The sequence below is a fragment of the Pelodiscus sinensis genome, chromosome 7, assembly GCF_052426305.1.
Source record: "Pelodiscus sinensis isolate ZL-2025 chromosome 7, ASM5242630v1, whole genome shotgun sequence".
Taxonomy (NCBI): domain Eukaryota; kingdom Metazoa; phylum Chordata; order Testudines; family Trionychidae; genus Pelodiscus; species Pelodiscus sinensis.
The window spans coordinates 45338921-45359686 of record NC_143058.1 but is presented as its reverse complement, the minus strand read 5'-3'; the positions used below and the strand labels follow the sequence as shown (position 1 = coordinate 45359686).

The window sequence follows — 20766 nt, the reverse complement described above, 5'->3', positions numbered from 1 at the left end:
ATATTCTAAGTGCTGTGGAGAATGAACCTCTCTCAGCATAAAGAGAACAGGAGCCCAGAAACTATAACCCCTTCTCTCCTCCCAAGGAATGAGACTGTGAGCAGCTGTTTCTACTACCAATGAAAAAGTGACAGGCTTATTCATCTCTCAGTCTTCCTTCTCATTCCCTGTGAGCACCTTTTTCTTTTCCTGGAGATACAGTTTTGGACGGGGTGTCATGGTCCCTATCAGGGACAAGACTTGGCATCAGATCCACAGTCCCCTTTCTCCCGGTGTCAGGACATGCAGGGCTTACCTGTGTGACTTACCTTTCTGTCCCTCAGAGAAGTAGGGACAGGGATGCATGAGAAACCTATGTATTTCCAGACTGAGGAAACTTAGGAGGCATATCTGTAGGTCCCCCTCCCCCATTAGTAAGGAGATGAGGGGACAGCTCTGCAGCCACTTCAAAGGAGAGAACAGGGGAATCTGTAAATCCTCCCTCCAGCAGGCACAGGCAGACCCACATACCCAGGGAGGTGGGAGGTTAAGGCTGTGACAGACGAGTGGGGGAAGCTGCCAACACCCTCCCACTGTGGCCCGCCATGCCCAGGAGCAGCTCTCTGAGAATGGGAGGGCGGGGTCAAGCGGCTGCTGCTGGCCAGGGGCATGAGCCCATTGGGCGACGTTATCTTGAGGGCGGCCTCCCCCCGTCTCCTACTGTCAGCCGACGGGGGTGTGTGTGTGTGTGTGTGTGTGTGTGTGTGTGTGTGTGTTTCCAAGAAAAGATTTAACGTCCATGTCTTTACTGCTAGGACCGGGCTCCCGTCGCATAGGGTAGCCAGCAGGCCAACAGACGCCCCTTTATAGGAAGAGCTTATTAAACCTTAGATTTTAGCTGCTAGAATCCATGATCCTTCGCAGCGGGCAGCCTGGGGGAGGCTGAGAGGTGCCCCAACGGACCTGTTACCTGGGAGTGACACAGATCCAAACGCCCAAGCTTTTCCTATACCTGTCCCTTATGACCGGCTGAAGTTCTTTTAAATTGTGCCTGGTCCTGTTACAGCAACTGAAGGAGTCAGGTTAAAGCTTAAACAGTTACAGGTTTATTGAGGAAGCTTATAAATCATATGGTTGCAATGGCTATTATTCTATTTCTTAACTGCTAGAAAATATAGATCTTAAAAGTGGTTACAAAGAAGATAAAGATAGAAAATAGAAATAATGGTACCAAGTAACAGCTTAATCTTTCTATGTGTACACTTAAGACAGAGGACCACATCCAGGTACAATTTTTACCCCCTTCTGTGCCTCTTGACTCCAGCGTGTCAGGCCAGGGCCGGTCCCTCAATTCCTAGGAAAGACGAAAATACGAGGTGGGCGTCCCCAGAGAACCTCGGGAGGTCAAACACCTAACCCGACCAGCAGGTAGATGGTAGATTGACACTCAAAGTTAGTGTGCTGCTGGATCTATCTTTATACCCATGGGGTAACGTATTTCTCTTTCTTATTTGTGATGCCAAATAGTGCTGGTCTGTCTTTTGTGAGACCAGTTCTTACAAGGGAGTTGTGAACTTAATTTACACTTGTAAGAGAGAGAACTAAATTGGAAGTACTGGGCATTCTTTTCTCAGTGGGAAATTCCTTTCTCAGGGACTGTGTGTTCGTATCGACATGGGTGCCAGCCGGGTACTTCTCGCAGCCTCGAGGCCAGCTTATTGCCTCAATCGCTCTCTCCTCATATCTATGTTTTCAGCTTCTCAGGATCAGATGAGCCAGCATAGATTATGCTGATTTTATTGCTCTTTCTCTGCCCTGTATGCTTCAGGAACCTCAGAGAGGCAAATAAGATGGATGATATGGGGGGAGGGGTTTGTCTGGCTATACCTACCCTCCCCAGTCGCCCCCCTCCCGTGGATGAAACTCGTGCCTGGCTGCACTCTCCTCCTCCGCAAGGTGAGCGCTTAGCTCAGGCGCCTCCTCTCTGGGGCCGGGCCTTGCCACGCATGGTAGCTGCTGAGGGGTCCGAGGCGGCAGCACCGCAACGTGTCTCCTGCTCCATGGGGAGACCAGCCCCAGCCCGCGGCGGTCACGGCTTTATTTTTTCCTTTGGATTTATTTGGTGGTGCCTCCACCCCCCCCCCCCCCCCCCCCCCCCCCCTTACTCCTTCCTGGCAGGGTCACCAGGGCAGCTTGGGAGGAAAATTCTAACCCAGGGGAATCCCCACGTACCTACCAGATAGTTGGAGGATCTCAGAAAATAATATAAACACATAGGCTACGTCTACACTGGCATGATTTTCCGGAAATGCTTTTTGCGGAAAAGCCTCCGTGGCCAATCTAGACGCACTTTTCCGCAAAAAAGCCCCGATGGCCATTTTCGCGATCGGGGCTTTTTTGTGGAAAACAAATCTCTGCTGTCTACACTGGCCCTTTTGTGCAAAAGTTTTTCAGAAAAAGACTTCTGCCCGAACGGGAGCAGCATAGTATTTCTGCAAAAGCTCTGACAATCTTACATGAGATCGTCAGTGCTTTTATGGAAATTCAAGCGGCCAGTGTAGACAGCCGCATGATTTTGCAGAAAAACTTGCCAGTCTAGACACAGCCATACACTATAATAAACAAAATTATATTAAATCGGAGACCAATATAACAGAACAGGATAAAACCTATTTTTATGGTCACCAGTGCCCAGCAACTGGAAGGTCAGTATCCCGTTGGTACGCGTACTTTGTTGGGACCCTTGATGACTTTTGACCACAAAATTCTCTGCAGTGGTTTAGCAGTGTGGCTGACTAGGTCCAGTACAGCCCAAAGGACTCACAAATGGGAGAAGGTGGTAAATCCCTCCACAGGTTTAATATGCAGCAGGTAATAAAATCCCCAAATAAATTCCCTGACTTACTAACTAAAAGATGGTGCACCCACACACTCTGGCTATGTCTATACTTGCATGATTTTCCGCCAATGCTTTTAACGGAAAAGTTTTTTCGTTAAAAGCATTTGCGGAAAAGCGCGTCTAGATTGGCAGAGACGCTTTTCCGCAAAAGCACTTTTTGTGGAAAAGCGTCCGTGCCAGTCTAGACGCGGTTTTGCGCAAGAAAGCCCCAATCGCCATTTTCATGATCGGGGCTTTTTTGCGCAAAACAATACCGCGTTGTCTACACTGGCCCTCTTGCGCAAAAGCATTTGCGTAAGAGGGCTTTTGCCCGAACGGAAGCAGCATAGTATTTCCGCAAGAACGGTGACAATCTTACATGAGATCGTCAGGGTTCTTGCACAAATTCAAGCGGCCAGTGTACGCAGCTGGCAGCTGCTTTTGCGGAAAAACTTGCCAGTCTAGACGCAGCCTCCATGAATGAGCCTCAGGTTCCAAGATGACTCAGTCACTGCAGAGGGGCTGCTCTCTTCTGGCAGGGATCCTCTTCAGGCAGGAATCAGGCTGCTTCGGTCCCAGAATTTCCCCTCACCACAAAGGGGTGCAAGGCTCAAGGTGCAGGCCACACAGCTCATCAAAATTCAAACTATACCAGCATTCAGACACATACACAGCAGGCAGCAGCCTCAAACCAGCAGACAGAGCAGAGCTGACCATGCGGTGACTGGTCTCACCCAGGGAGCTGGAGAGCCAACTCAGCTTGGCTGGGGAAGCCTCCTAGCAAACTCCACAAACTGGGAATCAACAGTGGAGAAATAAAACCCAGCTGAGGTTAGTTCCCTAGAGGCTAGTTCTCAGGGGGAAACCCTGCATGCAAGCCTGGGGCTTACTAGCACCCACACAGCCAGCCTTCCCCTTCTGCCATTGGCTCCAGCCCCCTCCACCAGAGGCCCCTCCTTCCTGAACTCTCTGGGAGGAGCATCTTACTCCCTATGGCTTGCCAGGCAGACTCTGTCCCTGGTAGGGAGGGGGAGCCACGGCAAACTCAGTGTGCCTGTCAGCTGCCAGCAGACAGAGCCCCAGAAATCTAGGGAATCTCCTTGGGGTTTACACTGGATTGAAAGGATTTTGCTTTAATGTACAGGAGTAGAGGTCTGAACCAATCACTTCTCACCACTGTATAATGTAATTGCGTCACCTTAGTGCTTGAACTTCCCCTTTCTGTTGATTTTATCTCTAGCCATTTTTAAAAGCATACAAACCCATTCTTTAGGTTCTTCCTCTAATGTAAGCACCTGGGATCTCACCAACAAATCCTATATATTTCTGGCAGAGATTTCATCTGAGAATTTTGGGGTGAATCAATAAGAAGAGCTTTTGGGGAATCTCTAGACAATTTATTTTCCATTAAAAGTGGGGTGGGGGAAAGTGCAAGGGATCTTCATGCAGGAATGATGGAATTCAGCTGTTTGTGCTGAGATCTAGACATCGTTGCCAGTATTTAGAAGAGTGTTCAAGAAACAGTACTTTAATCAAAGCAGGGAACTGGGAGCTGCCACTGGAGAGTTTACTTTGTGTTCCAGTAGTGATTAATATTTGTAAAGCACTAAAACTTACCTCAGTCCTGTGAAAGAGGTAAGTGAGTATTGTCTCTGTTTTACAGGTAGGGTACTAAATCAGTGAGGGAACTGGGGTTATAGAATGCAGTAGGTCCTTACACTCTTGCTTTTTAATCCACCATTAGACCAGACTACCTTTTGTTGAGCTATCCTTCCTCATACTCAGCGGCCACAGTATTTTCCTGGCAGAGGAGCAAGCAGCTGTCCTTAGCATAACTGGCAGTCTAGGCAGCACTGTCTCCAGCAGTAATTGGTTTACAGTCCCCCCAAAATAGATGAATCCATGACTAGCTTCTCTGGAATAAGGGAAAAAAGTGGGAAGGCAGGTCTCTATTACAGACTTTAGATGGTGTAGCTATGCCAGTCAGGGATGTGATTTGTGAATGACTATTGTACTAGCACAAGCTGAAAGTATAGCTTCACTTACATTCGTAAAACTCAGGGATAGCTTATTTCATTTGAGGTAGTACAAGAGTGTTAGACTGGGGTGGGCAATGGGGAGGTTAAAATGCATTTAATCAAGTACACATGTAACCACTGAAAACTTCAGTAGTTACACGGAAGGGAACAGGTGGCTCTCCAGGAGCTGGCGTGCATTGGGAGCCAGCTTTTATGCTGTGGCTTCATGAGTACATACTGAGAGCCTGTGTGTAACCATGAAGGTTAACTGATGAGCCCAGGCTCATCGGCTAATGGTGTACACAGTTACACTTTCCCATCCCTAGCGGGCAATAAGTGACCCATGGGCCAGACATGATTTGCCAGGGTTAGCCTCTGGCAGGCTACTAGATGCTTTATTACTTGTGCGTCTGCTGGTACAGTTGTTCGCAGCTCCCATTGTGGTGATTTGCCATTCCTACCCAATGGGAGCTACGAGATGCCTCATGTTCATTTATGGTTTGTTACCTGCAGAGGCCAAAATATACATCCTTCTCAAACAGAATGGTAATTATGCAATAGTATCCTGCTTGGAACTTCTTGAGTGTAGAGGGAAAGGCTGAAAATTAATCATTGTACTGATCCTGTGCTGCATTCTAAACTGTTTAAAAGGGACTAAAATCTATCTTGGAAAAGTGCTATCCACCAATAAATTAGTGTAAATACACATACAAATATTTATTGCAAGGGAAAACCTGGGACGCAGGGATGCTGGAAGAGCTTTAGAGGTGAATGAGAGCAGTAAATTAAAGCTGAATTTGCAATGTTACATGGGAGTGAAAAAGCCACTATAACTTTTGGCTGGAACTGGCTGCGTTGTGGATCAGGGAGGAAATAATTTCTATGTGGCTCTCATGCAACCACGTCTGAGATATTGTGTTCAGTCTGGATGCCTTATCAGAAGGCTATTGAAAGCTTTGAGTCAACAAGAAAAATAATCTGCTGTCTTTAAGAAAGTTTAAGAGATAAACATGTAATGCTGGACTAAGCATAAATTAAATTGAGGAGGAGAGAGAGCATCAATCCAAATGTTGGGTCCTTCAAAGTATTTGAATGCTTCAATATCTTTGATATAGGTGAGAGGATTATTCTAAGAGGGGTGGTTGAGATTCTGTGGCCTGCACTGTGCAGGGGGTCAGACTAGATGATCATAATGGTCCCTTCTGACCTTAAAGTCTATGAGTCAAATACTTAAAGGCTGTGTCTAGACTGGCCAGTTTTTCCGGAAAATCAGCTGCTTTTCTGGAAAAACTTGCCAGCTGTCTACACTGGCCACTTGAATTTCCGCAAAAGCACTTGACTTCCTACTTTAAGAAATCAGTGCTTCTTGCGGAAATACTATTCTGCTCCCATTCAGGCAAAAGTCCCTTTTGCACAAAGCTTTTGCGCAAAAGGGCCAGTGTAGACAGCTCAGATTTGTTTTCCGCAAAAAAGCCCCGATCGCGAAAATGGCGATCAGGGCTTTTTTGCGGAAAAGCGCATCTAGATTGGCACGGATGCTTTTCTGCAAAAAGTGCTTTTGCGGAAAAGCGTCCATGCCACTCTAGATGCTCTGTTCCGAAAATGCTTTTAATGGAAAACTTTTCCAGTAAAAGCATTTCCGGAAAATCATGCCAATCTAGACGCAGCCAAAAGGTGAAAACACCAGGAATGAGGAATTCAAAAGTTGGTGCATAGAAATCTGTGTCCATCTCTTGCTGTGAACTTTTGAGGGGCCCCAGCTTCTGGATGATTCTCCTTAGCTTGTCTTCCATCTGGTGAGTTTTTGAATCCTCACCTCTAATTAATACTAGCAATTTTTTAGTTCTAGGGCTCACAGGCTGCTTAACTCTCTTGGTTACTTTCTTGAAAGCAGCCTGGTGTCTGCCCTTTGCTGTCCCAGGCCTTTCTGACTCCCCCTTAATTTGTCTGTTCTTGCTCAGGCCTTTTTTCCCTCTATTGGTTGCAGCTGTGGGTGTCTGTCTCCATAATTGGCAGCTCTGGCAGTTGTGTGGGAGTGTGTACAAGCTGAAGAGTTTCTCCTCCCCCCAGTCTATGTTTGCTATGGGATTGTAAGACCCGTTTACAAGGGCATAGCTTAGAGCAGTGTTTCCCAAATGCTGCTCTGTGGAACCCTGGGGTTCTGTGAAAAAAATCTGCTCCCCCGTCCCCTGCACAACACATAGGCAGCTCCCAGAGGGGCTTTGCCGGTGGGGGCGGGCTTCTGGGGGCATGTGGCTTTGGCCACTCCACCCCCACACACGGCATGGCCCGGGCCCTCCTCACCCCGCAGGACTTCCCTGAGCCGGGGCCTTGCAGCCTCCTCCTCGTGTGCAGGTGGCGACTTTTACAGCTGCTGCTGGGAGGGGGAGGAGTGGGCAGAGCTGAGGAGCTGCTCTCAGATGGCGGTGTTTTAAAACTGCCACCTGCATGGAGCCCAGCTCTGGCTCTTCTGCCCCCCCACCTGGGGTGCGCTCCGGCTCTGCTGCCCCCCATGTGCTGCTGCTGCTCTCTCTCCCCTGCGCTACTCCCCAGCCTGCTGGAGAAGTGGCAGCGTTTGATCTGGCAGGGAAGGTGGAGGTTTCTACTTCTGCCCCACCCTGTCAGCGGGAAGCATGATCTGGTGCTGCAGCTGCACTGGGTTCCCCGCTGCATGGGCCGAGGGCCAGGGCGGAGCTGAGCTCCCTTTCTCCCCCAGGAACAAGTGTGTGCTGCCTGGAGGCTTTCCCTGCTGCAGAGGGTGCCAAGCCAGGTAAGCGGTCCCCCCTCATGCCTAGATCCCACACCCATATCCCCCTCGCTCCGCCAAGACCCTGCATTCCCAGCTTGCTCTGACGCCCTGCCCCCAGTCCCCTCTTGTACTCTCCCTCCTGGCCAGACAACTCTGCCCCAAGCTTTCTCTTGTACTCTTCTTCCTGGCCAGGACATTGTAGATCATCTTTGTGATTTATACATAAACATCATGAAGTATTTTCCAATCATAAATGACAACAGTAACTGGATTTGAGATCCATTAAGTATAACATGAAAGCCAGTCCGTTTTTCTATGCAAGATTATGGAAACCTAATCAAAATCACTTCAGATGGCCAATTAATACAAAAATTTAAAGAAGTTTCTCTGATTACATTTTGGGGTGGCTTATGTAAAGAATATTCAGCTTTATCAAGATGTGCAATTCATCAGTCGTTAACGTTCACCGGCACATACTTGTGTGAAACTGGCATAGGAAAAAACAGAATCTCTGTGGCCTTGTGTACATTAGCATTTTTCTTAAAATCTCCACTCTTGTTCTAGCATCAGTGCTTAACTGCTTGTAAGTCAGAGTTTAGAGCAGCAATTGATATCTTTACTACAGTGTTGTCTGCCTATGGTAAAGAATGCCTTTGTTGTGTCTATTCTAGTGTCAGTTGTGGGAAAAATTTTAGGAGGGAAAAATGTTATGTTCTTTTATTTGCCCTTAGCCAAAATTCACAGTCCTGCAGTCAGTTTCAGTTGCAAGAAGAAATTGATGATGGAGACAGCCATGTCTGCTGCAAATCTGTCTGTTTACCGAGAACATACAAACTCCTGTTTCCTTGAGCACAGAAGGAATCAAAAGAATAAGAGAAAGTTGCTTTGATTATGTTTCCGACCCCCTTTTGGCTACCACTCAGTCCCAGATGTTTCCTCTCTCTTCTTTCTCTTCCCCCCTTTCAGGGTTATACTCCTAGAGCTTGGTTCAGTCTCTGCTTTGGTGCTTTCTGTTCTCTCTCTCTGAGCTGCACTGCGCCAGGTATTGGCCAGTCTCTCAAATTATCGCTCTTCAGAGAAACCCGTTGGCCGGTGTAGCCAGCCCCTTGCTACGCCTACACTGGCATGATTTTCCGGAAATGCTTTTAACGGAAAAATTTTCCGTTAAAAGCATTTTCGGAAAAGCGCGTCTAGATTGGCAGGACGCTTTTCCGCAAAAGCACTTTTTGCGGAAAAGCGTCCGTGGCCAATCTAGATGCGCTTTTCCGCAAAAAAGCCCCGATCGCCTTTTTTGTGGAAAACAAATCTCTGCTGTCTACACTGGTCCTTTTGCACAAAAGTTTTTCGGAAAAAGACTTTTGCCCGAACGGGAGCAGCATAGTATTTCCGCAAAAGCACTGACAATCTTACATGAGATCGTCAGTGCTTTTGCAGAAATTCAAGCGGCCAGTGTAGACAGCTGGCAAGTTTTTCCGCAAAAGCAGATGATTTTGCGGGAAAAACTTGCCAGTCTAGACACAGCCCCTGAGTTTTAGAACTAAACAAAGTTTTCCCCCTCCTACTTTTTTAATGGTTCCTACATAGGTACTTACCCAAATCTGTGATCCAAGCAGCCACCACACCATCTCTAATAAAATTAATACTTTGTTTTGAGTTCTTGAGCAGGTGAATGATGCAGAAAGTCTGGTTTCTCAGCAGGTTTTATTCTAGTTACAAGAATAATTGGCTTAGAACAATGATCTGGTTTTTTTTTCCACCTGGGTGGAAATCATGAGCTCTTCTGTGGAATTTATTCTTGATTAGGAATTTGCCTCTATAACATCTTATTGAGTATCATTAGGCAATGCTGATGAAATACTGCTCTCTTTATTTTTAAACTAGAAGATTTACCCAGTGTTGCTTGGATCTTTAACTCCAAAAGGTTTTGTTTAATTCATTTAAATCATTGCTCTGGGTGGCGCGGGGGTTGAGGGGTTTAGTATGCAGGCTAGAGAGAGAGGACTACTCCCAGCCCTCTCTTACCTCAGCAGCTTAGGTCAGGTGAGAATCTTCTCTCCATGGCTGCAGTGGGCACAACTGGGTGAGAGGTACGTGCCCCTCGCTGGGTGACAGTCACACCGATGCACAAACAGATAAACTCTCTGAAATATATAGTGTATAGCTGTTCCTTTCTTCACTACTGTCCCTCTACTGGACCAGTGGGGTTATAGTTGTCTCAGTCCCCATTTCTGTCCCTTAGTCGTCACCCTCCTTTACCATTTTATGACAAACAATCAAATTCCACGCACATCTCATTGTCTTGGCACAAACAAACCCTTGCTTTGCTTTAAGTTGTTATAAGAGGAAGCTGCATACCAAATTTGGTTGGTCCTAGCTCTTACCGTTTAGTTATTGAACAGACTTGCAGATGGACAGACAGACACACACATCTAAAATATAAAATAAGTAAATTTTTAAATTGGTAAGGTTCCCTGTTGACTCCAAAAGGTCCCAGAAGTCAGGCAGAGAATAAAGCCAGTGGGAAAGGGAGGAAGCTAGTTCCTTATTTCCTAGTCTGCTTAGCACTAATCTTACATTTTAATGCCATATAGCAGGGGTGGGGGAACATAAGGCCCAGGGGCCATATGTGGCCCCTGGCTTGCCTGAATCTGGACCCCGAGGCTTGGGACTCTCCCCTAATATTTGGGAATCTGTCCTGGCACTCCAGTCCCTTCCTTCCCCCTGCCCTTCTAATGGCCACCTCCCACGTGGGCTAGAGCCCACAAAATCTACTAGCCTGGGCCTGCCTATACTCTGGTGTCTGAGGGGAACGTGGGCAGTGCCTTTCTGCTTCTCGGTCGGCAGCCACATCAGTTACGTTTTTTTTCTTTTTGTGTCTCACTTGTGTGTGTCCCCCAACTGATTTTTGTTGTGATCAGTGGCCCCCAACCCAAACAAATTTCCCCATCCCTGCCATATAGCATTGTAAAGAGAAAGCAGTTCATTCAAAACATGTATTACTATATTAAACTAAAATGTGCTTTCCTTGCTTTTGGACAGGAGGCCCATCACTTGACAGCATTAAAAACCACATGACCATCAGCCAATTTTTAAAGACTGTAGAAAACATTTGAACTGTCTGAATAATTGAGAGAATATTTTTGCTTTCTTACATTCAAAATTTGCATTCTTCTTATCAAATTATATCATTTGTCCTTTCAAATGAACAAATGATCAATTTGTGTGATGGGTTCAAACACACATTTTTTTGGTTCTGTAGTCATCAATGAGATGGTTTGTGTGTGGGGGGGGGAGCATTTGATGTCTGATGAAAGAGGCAGATCAGCTTAAAAATCACAACTTTGTCTGAAAATGTTAACACCCACCATTTGCAAGCAATATTGTAACCAAATAGACTATACTGAATCAGATTGTTCACTCTGCATTTGACAGCACTCGGTGTTTAGTCAAACAACAAATAGTCTGGTAGCACTTTAAAGACTTAACAAAACATGTATGGTATTATGAGCTCTTGTGGGCACAGCCCACTTCTTCAGATGACCGACAAGTTCTGCCAGACTATTTGTTGTTTTTAAGTTTGTCCTGTACAGACTAACTCTGCTACCCTTCTGATGTGTTTAGTCAGTTACTATTTCCTCAGCAGAGTTAGTCATTTGCCCATTTGGACTGGTGTCTTATTCAGCATCATCAGAAATGGGAGGAGAGAAATCTTTTGCAATATATAAATGGGTTGTATAACAATACAATTTGACTAAGGAACTTGAGAGAAGGCATTGGCTCTGAAACTGCTTGTAACTCCTCATTTGAAATGGTTTAGATTTCAGGTTTGCCACAAAGGTGTCGTGCATTGGGAAAACTCACTTTTTTTAAAGCAGACTCCTTCCCCTCATCTACACTACAAACATGTACATTTTTATGACTGTGCTCACATTCATTTTTCACGATGTTAGAAAAGATTCTTAAAGAGGGCTATTAAATATTATTTCAGCTAAAATAGTGCTGCCTGTTTGGGATACCTGAGACATAAATTACTTAAAATAGTTTGTTTTTAAAAACAATGTTGTGTACACTGGCTGATATGACCATGTAGGTTAAATTAGTTTTCAGTCCTGGTCTAACAAGACCAAATGCATTAGGTTTACTTTGTGATAGTTTGCAGTTATGTTCCCTATAATCTTTTCCATCCATGTGCAGAATAAATTTTTATGTCCTCCCTGGTCTGAGTGAACGTGCACCACCAGTGGAAACTAAAAACCTAGTTGTGATTGCTCTGCTAATCAGCTGGGCAGCATTTGAATCTCTTTTGAGCATCTAGAAAAGTGCACAGCTTACAGGGAACACTGCCTCACAGTGACTTATTTTTCTTTTGATTTAAGGAGATGAATGTGCCTTTATTTATTTTAAATACATTTTAGATTTTTCCAGGGAATATAACAGAAAATCCGCAAGTCATGTTACCTTGTAAGTCAATTGATTTTTCATTGTTTCAGCTCATGAGTTACAATGAGCATCAATGTTTAATTTGATATGTATACTAGAATTAAAGCAGAAACCTAAGTGGCTTTAATATTTGTCCTACTTGTACAGTTGCACTCTTGCTGAAGTGTGTGTACTTGCCACTGTCAGCAAAAGAGAAAAATAGCTAAGGAGAGAAGAATGTACATTTGGGATCCACCTAATGGATTTTAAGTTTTCTATTTATCAGTCTCGGAAGGGTAGCCATGTTAGTTTGTAACTTTAAAAACAAGTAGTCCTGTGGCAACTTAGGGTATGTCTATATTGCATTCCTCTTTTGAGAGAGGAATGCAAATGCAGACAAAAGAAATTGCAAATGAAGCGCGGATTTGAATTTCCCGCATTTTATTTGCATAGTTGCGTCCGGCTGCTTTTTGAAATACACTAAATAGTGTAAGTGTTTTTTCTCAAAATAACCGCGTCTACACAGCGTTTTTTATCTCGAAATAGGGTATTTCAAAATAGCAGCTGGACGTGATTATGCAAATGAAACGCGGGAAATTCAAATCTGCGCTTCACTTGCAATTTCATTTGTCTGCATTTGCATTCCTCTCTCGAAAGAGGAATGCGGTGTAGACATACTATATATATTTTTGTTATTCTCAGGGACTGTGTCTAGACTGGCAAGTTTTTCCGCAAAAGCAGCTGCTTTTACGGAAGAACTTGCCAGCTGTCTACACTGGCCGCTTGAATTTGCGAAAGAACACTGACGATCTAATGTAAGATTGTCAGTGTTCTTGCGCAAATACTATGCTGCTCCTGCTCGGGGAAAAAGCCCTCTTGTGCAAATGCTTGTGCGCAAGAGGGCCAGTGTACACAGCTAAAAACTGTTTTGTGCAAAAAAGTCCCGATGGCGAAAATGGCGATCGGGGCTTTCTTGCGCAAAACTGAGTCTAGATTGGCACAAATGCTTTTCCGCAAAAAGTGCTTTTGCGCAAAAGCGTCTGTGCCAATCTAGACGCTCTTTTCTGCAAATACTTTTAACGGAAAAACTGTTCTGTTAAAAGCATTTGCGGAAAATCATGCCAGTCTAGACGTAGCCTAAGGGTATCACGAGCTTTCATGGGCAATACCTACTTCTTCAGATGAACTTGAGTGGAGGGTTATCTGAAGAAGTGGGTTTTGTCCATCAAAGCCCATGCTACTATACAGATATTTTTGTTAGTCTCAAATGTGCCACAGGATTACTCATTCTATTTATCAGTTTTGTTTCTCTCAGTAGCTGTCATATCTGGTCTGGTGACAGATAAAGTCCTTGTGGGAGGAACTTGGAAGTGCATTTTAAAATAATCAGTGAGATGCACACCCACTCAGAAGTTGAGTAACAGTTTTGTTCTTTTATTTTACAGATCAGAACATTTCTAACTGTGCTTTTAAAAAGAGCGGTGAGAGAAGATGGATACTTTCTCAGACATTTCTGCAAAGAACCTCTCCCCTTCAGCCAACATGTCACATTGCCTGCCTGGCAATTTGGACGATCAATTCAATGTTACCAGCAGTTCTCCTTCTATGTCAATAAGTAGGCTTTTCCCTGCCTTGCTACAATGCTTTGGCATCATACTCTGTGGATATATAGCTGGAAGAGCCAACATCATCACGTCAACTCAGGCCAAAGGACTGGGAAATTTTGTCTCTTGTTTTGCACTCCCAGCTTTACTATTCAAAAACATGGTGGTACTTAATTTTTCCAATGTGAACTGGTCCTTCCTTTTTAGCATCCTGGTTGCCAAAGCTTCTGTATTTTTCTTGGTCTGTATTTTAACATTATTGGTAGCCAGTCCTGAAAGTCGGTTTAGCAAAGCAGGACTGTTCCCTATTTTTGCTACACAAAGCAATGACTTTGCACTGGGGTATCCCATAGGTAAGAATTACCAATTATGCTTTCCTTCTTTTGTTAACTTCTGTTTTTTATTGTCCTAGGCACTTGCTCTCTGTACAGTCTTATACACACATGCTTCTAAATTTGAACTGTTTTACACTCTGCAAACTTGGGCTGTCAGCAAACAAATATACTTGCACAGAGCCATGCTTATGACTTCAGATGTGTTGACTGGATGACTCTGGGAATACAGAATAGGATATAGAGTCTTTTGGCTGTAATTTGTCAGTTTGCATCTACCCCAAGTATATAGGGACCAGAAGTAGGGAAGAATTTCCATCGACTAGTTGATAAAGGGATTATCTACTAGGGGCAGCACAAGCTGGGACTGATCAGTCCTCACTTGCACTAGGTCCCAGACTGCTGCAGCTCTGCTTTTTAAGTGTAGTATGAGCCACCTGGTTCTTACTACATTAAAAGGCAGAGGAGCAGCGAGGGACTCGGTGGCTCTTAGTACATTTAAAAAGCAGAGCTGCAGCGGTCTGGGACCCAGCGTGAGCCAGGACTGCTCAGTCCCATCTTGCACCAGGCCTCCTGCTGCCTCTCTTCCCTCTCCTGCAGCCTTCTCCCCTTCCCTTCCGCCTGCCACCCCCATGGAGATGATACTGGGGGGAGCTGGCTTTTAAGCCAGCTCCCCCAGCACCTGCTCCAGTTCCCCGTTTTGCTGCCTCTGATAGAGGCAGCAAGGGGCAGGGAGTGAGTAGTTGTGTAGTGACTCAACTACCCGATAAGCCTAGGCTTAGGCTTAGGCTTAGGCTTAGGCTTAGGCTTAGGCTTAGGCTTAGGCTTAGGCTTAGCTGTTCAGTGGTCTCCATATCATGAATTGGTGATCTTAGTTTGGTTTTCAGTGGACAGACGTCCACATTCATGTTAGCAGTGTCAATAGAGAAACTAATAAATAAATAGGCCAAACTAACATGTCATGCACGCCAGTGAGCCTTGTTAAGTCCGTGTTGAAGCACAATAGCAGGGCAGACTAAGGAATTTTGTGTTACTGCTTTTTGTGCTGTACTCTTTCTGTATAAAGAGAGTATTTAATTCTCCAAAGGAATCAATCTGATGTCAATTGTGAGCAATAAACTTCCCTTAAATGTACCTTTTAAATAAAAATTTAGTTTTGTGTGAAAACTTTCCTAAAACTATACATCTTTCATGCACAGTAAATATTTCTAATGCAATATATATTGCAGTACAAAACTTCCGCAAAGATTGGACATCTTCCCATCCCCCCCAAATGACTTCACACACACATCTGGTAGATTTGACTGAAATAAATATTGATGTCCTATAGTCATGTTGCTCTTTGTACTGTTGTCACAGAGTTATGGGTGGCTGCAAAGGCTCATCATTTATAATGTTAGCTTTCTTTTTGTTTCAGAATTTTTTGTGTTTCCACAAATTTACAATGTGGAATAAAAATCTTATTATGAATGGATAATTAAGGGTTTACTACGCCCCTAGAAAACATGCTGATTTCAATTCAGGCTACTAGAGTTGCCCCAAACTTTAACATTCTGAAGGTGCAACTTAATTGTACATTTATATACTATTTCATCTTCCCTTGTTCGCCAAATGATAAAACTTCAAGTTGCATAAATATGGAAGACTTAATAACACTAGTTGCAATGAAAATGCTTGCACATCAAGTAAGAGTATGTTTCTTGATGCAGTGCTATATAGACAGTCTCTACTGTAGATGCAGGAAAGCAAACCATTATTAGAGTGGTCTGGAGTATTTTCAGTAGTCACCTGGGAAAGGTGAAGTAGGGCCTTATCTACTCTACACTACCAAGTTTTTGTTGCCAAAAATTGCCTTTTGGCAACAAAATGGTGAGAATGTACACACTGCAATATGCCTTTGTCAGAAAAAAACCATTTCCATCCCTAAAAGAGACATTTTTCTTTTTCCCTCCCTTTATTGTCCACAAAACTGGTTTCCACCAGTATCCCACCCACAATGCCTGTCCTGATCATTCTGTGTTTTGATCTCTGCTGCTCTGCAGGCATGCGCCCCTCCTCTTGTAAAGCTCCAAGAAGTATCTGAGAGCTGAGCATGCTGCTCCATTTGTGGATAAAAGAAAGAGCAAATCCTTGGACTACTCCTGCATCCCAGCTGAAGCAGCCCTTGCCTGGAAGGGGGCGCCTGGACCTGCCACAGGCAGGGGTTGCTTTTGTCCAGCCAGGGAAGCCCCTGTCAGTGGCGGAAGTCATCTCCTCCCCCGCCCCCCCCCCCCCCCAGTTAACTTTAAACAATAAGTCTCACCCACTAAAGGTGAGGCTTACCTGTTAACTGATTAGCTGGTTAAATCTTCACATCCCTAAGTGATTTAGCAAATCCAGATGGTTTCTGGCTTCTATTATTATAATATAATAATAATGCACAACAGAGTCCTTATAACTTGCCCTTTAAACATACTGATAATGTAAGTACTGTGAGTAATGCAAAGTATGCTGAGTTAATGAGCTGTAAACAGGCAATGAAGTGTTTTACCATGTAATTTGAGGTCAATAGCTGAACAATGAGTCTTACAGGTGTGTGTTCTTTTAAAGCCAGAAAGTCCTTGTTTAAAAAAAAAAAAAAAAAAAAAATTTCCTGACCTCCACTCAGCAACAGTAGGATCCTATTGATCTTCATGGTGTTAGTTCATAAAACCAATCTCCCTCCCCTGACTTAGTCTTTCTGAGCAGGAGGTTGTCACTATTTTTAGAAAATGCCCTGCCCTCTGCATATTTTGAATTCTTTCACTATTATAATCAATGCTGTTGAGCAGTCTGGTTGAGTCTCCTAGTATTTGCTCCTCTGTACCTTTATTTCTCCAAATACTGCTTAGAACCATGCAAATGGAAGCTTTCATCCTACATTTCCAATCTCCTGCCTTCTGGAATTTTTCTTGTTGTTAGTCACTTTTAGAGATACTAATTGACCTATTTTATAGCATTTGCTCTGCCTAACCAAAGGAATTAGCCTAGCCCTAGCAGATAGCTAGTTCTCTGCTTTGTCCTTGAAGCTAAAGAGATGAGGGGTTGTGTAAATCTTAGGCTTCTTGCAAAACCAATTCTGCTCTATATCAAATATGAAATGTGCTAGTGGATTTTAATTTATCATATTTGGTACTAATTTGGCTTCCCTCAGCACTCATTTCTAGCTGACTAGCACATTTCTAGCACTGACTAGCACATTACATAGCTAACTGCCTGGTATCTTGTTGGTCTTTTCATTTAGGACACAGGTAAAGAGGCTGTCAACAGAAACAAGAATAATATTTATTTCAGAAAGTTCTCTTATGGTAGAGATCTGCAGAACATATAGAAATTACAGATGCTGCCCTGCAGGTCTGATGACCTAAAAGATGTGGGAAGGGTTGTTAATGCTACAGTGTGTATATGTATGTACCTCTAGGTAATTATTTGACAGTAGTCCTATGAGGATATATCTCTCACCCTTTTTACACCTGTGTAAAGTGTGTTACAAAGTAGTTAATTCTGAAAATCAGGCTAGTCAATGAGAACTGTTTGCACTCAGTACCTTTGAAGTGGGAGCCCAAAGTGGTTCACCCAAGGTCACAAAACCAGACTGTAGAACCCAAGATGCCTAAATCCTAGCTCCTGACCTGAGTAGTCATAGAACATGATTATTTGTTTTGCATTAATGTATCTTTTAATTTGTAATATAGAGTGTCATAAAAAGAGCATAAGTATAGCATGATGAAGTACACCTGTCATACGTACATCAAGCGGCTGGTTACATTTCAAAGAGATCTAAAAGACTTCTAAGAAAAAAACAATTTGCAAATTGAGCTCTTATGCAAACTGTATTAATAATATTCAGTAACTCGACTGTGATTCTGGAATATAAAACAAAACACATATATTTTATTTGAAATGTGGAACAGTCTACAGTAGAGGCCATATGGTGGTGGTATTTTTTGGTTGTACAGCAATATTAGAACACGGTTTCAAAATGAATCAGTCATCTGGCCCTTGAAATATTTATATTACAGCAAAGCAACATAGGATAATTAACTTTTTATCATTTGTATTATTTTCAATGCATATCTGTGGTCTAATGACAATTAACTATGCATTTCTTTATATCCTGACTGTCATTTTGCATTAACAGTAAAAATATTCAACTGTTAATTAAGCTAACTTCATTAGCATGAAGAACATGTTTTTGTATGTTTAAGAGAGCAATTCATTTTAGTATTGAATCGTATATCTTTGTTAAAGCATTGTCAGTAATCACTCTCCATTTCCTGTTTTCTAGTTGAAGCTTTATATCAGACCACTTACCCAGAGTATCTCCAGTACATTTACTTAGTGGCTCCAATATCTCTTATGATGCTAAATCCTCTTGGGTTTATCTTATGTGAAATCCAGAAATGGAGGGATAATCGCAGTATGTCACACAACAAAATAAAAATAGTGGGTCTTGCGCTCCTTCGAGTGTTGCAGAACCCAATAGTATTCATGGTATTCATAGGAATTGCCTCCAATTTTATTCTTGGCCAGAAGATTCCAGTGTATTTTGAAAACTTCCTTGATGGACTAGCCAGTTCATTTTCTGGCTCAGCACTTTTTTATCTTGGTCTCACTATGGTGGGACAAATAAAAAAACTGACAAAGAATGCATTTGTTGCACTGATTCTTCTCATCACAGCTAAACTGTAAGTTTGACATGTTTGCTTTTGTATTTACATGTTTCAATATTTTTGTATATCTCAATATTTAGAAAAGTGTTATCTGGAGAGTCAATATATCTAATACTTATCCGTATCTGTTAAAACAGATCTCTCTTTAAAAAAAAAAACATTCTAACTTGCTTAGCTAGTCAAACTGGTGAGCTGTATTTGTTCCTAATTGCTTTTGAGTTGTTTTAATTTCTTGTGCTATTCAGAATTGTTTACATTCCCTAAATGTGTATTTTGGGTTAAATTATTTTTAAAACTGACTTCTGTCCACATTAGACTATAAAACTATACCTAAAATTTACATTTAAATTCATAGTTTCCCTTTAAAATTCAGCTGATTTGACAATGAAGTAATTTCTGCCATCTCTTTGCCCTCACTAAATAGAGATAAATGTTCTTATTGATGAACTTTGCACTCTTTCCTTGCTGTGGAACTATAATTCTCATCACAGTATTACTGCTCCAATAGAGGCAAAGAAGTATAAATGTCATCTGAAGAGGAGTTTAAATGTTGGCAGAGTAAAAATAATTAGCATGCATAACCCAGATCAGTGATAGTGAAGCTGTAAATTACTAGGCCTATATGAATCTGTGTGGATTTTGTTTGCTCCTGGTTCTCCCTGCTCCCTCCACATCTAGAAAAGTTGTCCTAACACAGCATTTCTAAGGGAATCTTTTTTTGCTTGGAAATCTTGGTCAATATTTCCCAACTCAAATGTCTAAAGATAGGCTCAGTGTTCCATATGCAGGTGGTGAGTGAGCACCTTCCGCTACCAATGACTTAAGTGGCATTTGTTGATGCTCCGCACCTCTGAAAACCAGGTAAATTTTCCTTTCCAAGGAGATAGGTGTCTCAAGTTAGTCTCCTGCCTTTGGTTTTTGACTTTGCATAAAAAGCATTTCAGCATATTATGAGATCAATGCAACTTATACAAAAATTCTTTGAAAGCTTGTTAGATTTAAATTGTCTCTGATGTTTGGAGACTAAGTAGAAAGGTTTACCGGGTAGTACATGAATGCTGTTTTTAGTTTTGCAAAAACTCCACTGATTCTTTGCTCAGTTCACCAAACAAAAGATTTTTTTCCCCTCTTACATTAGATGTTTGCTGTTTGTTTTCTTTTTAAGAATGGACAGGGTGCCTAAAATTGTTTAACCTGAGCTTTTGTAGACAAAATACTTGTTTTACTTGTAAATATTGGACTCTTACAGCAGGCTGTTCAAACATATGTGATTGCCCACTTCTTTATTCTGCAGCCTGTGGGGTTTCCCCAGTCCTAGTATAGATTTCCCCCAGGAGCCATTGTCAGTATATGACATCTTTCTTCAGTTAACAGAGCAAGGTATATGTAGGTTTTCTCAGTAATTTTGCTGATGTATGGACTGTTTGGGAGATGAGAAGGATACCAAAAATAGAATTCCTACTATATCTTGTCTCAGACACAGCATCCCCAAAATCATGCCAGCAGCTAGATTATTTTCAAGTTCTACATCTGGTTGCCTGATCTGTAGAAAGGTGAAAAAAAAAAAGCCTAACTTAATTATCTCAAACTGGATTCTGGAGCCGGCTCTGCTCTTGCTGGTGCTGGTACAAAATTCATATTGACATCAATGAGCATTGGCTCTGATCCAAAAACCAGAGTAAATTGTTTTAGAGAATTTATATAGTGACTCTGAGATTGGATCTGCTTCTGTCTATATCATGTCTCAGAGAGGTAGCCAAGTTAGTCTGTAACTTTAAAAACAAGTAGTCCTGTGGACTTTAGAGACTAACAAATATATATATATATAGTATCATGAGCTTTTGTGGGCCAACCACACTTCTTCAAATGAGCTGGTAGCTGGGCTGGAAATAATAGAAACCCAGAATTTTATAAAGAGGAAAAGGAAGGAAACAAAACAAAACAAAAACTTCCCTCATTCAAACATGATGCAATAGTTAGCAGGTACCCAAACTTACTGTTTTGGTTCTGTTGTATGTTTATTCTTTTGAACATGATGATTTGGGTAAACCTACCATTGTATCTAAGGAAGTAGTTACTGAAAGTCAGGTTCCTCT

At 42.8% G+C, this 20766-nt stretch overlaps 1 protein-coding gene across 3 annotated transcripts in view; it reads left to right on the top strand.

Moving 5' to 3' along the window:
* GPR155 (G protein-coupled receptor 155) overlaps nucleotides 1-20766 on the top strand; it is a 54322-nt gene that overhangs the window by 2844 nt on the left and 30712 nt on the right. For 2 of the 3 annotated variants that reach the window (XM_014570181.4, XM_006116492.5), the window contains exons 2-3: nucleotides 13489-14000; nucleotides 18286-18685. In XM_014570181.4, the coding sequence (XP_014425667.3) occupies nucleotides 13535-14000; nucleotides 18286-18685 (866 nt within the window). In that variant the 5' untranslated portion in view covers nucleotides 13489-13534. Of the gene's footprint in view, nucleotides 1-7453; nucleotides 7646-13488; nucleotides 14001-18285; nucleotides 18686-20766 lie in introns of those variants that run through there. The other variant, XM_075933658.2, reaches the window with a different exon arrangement.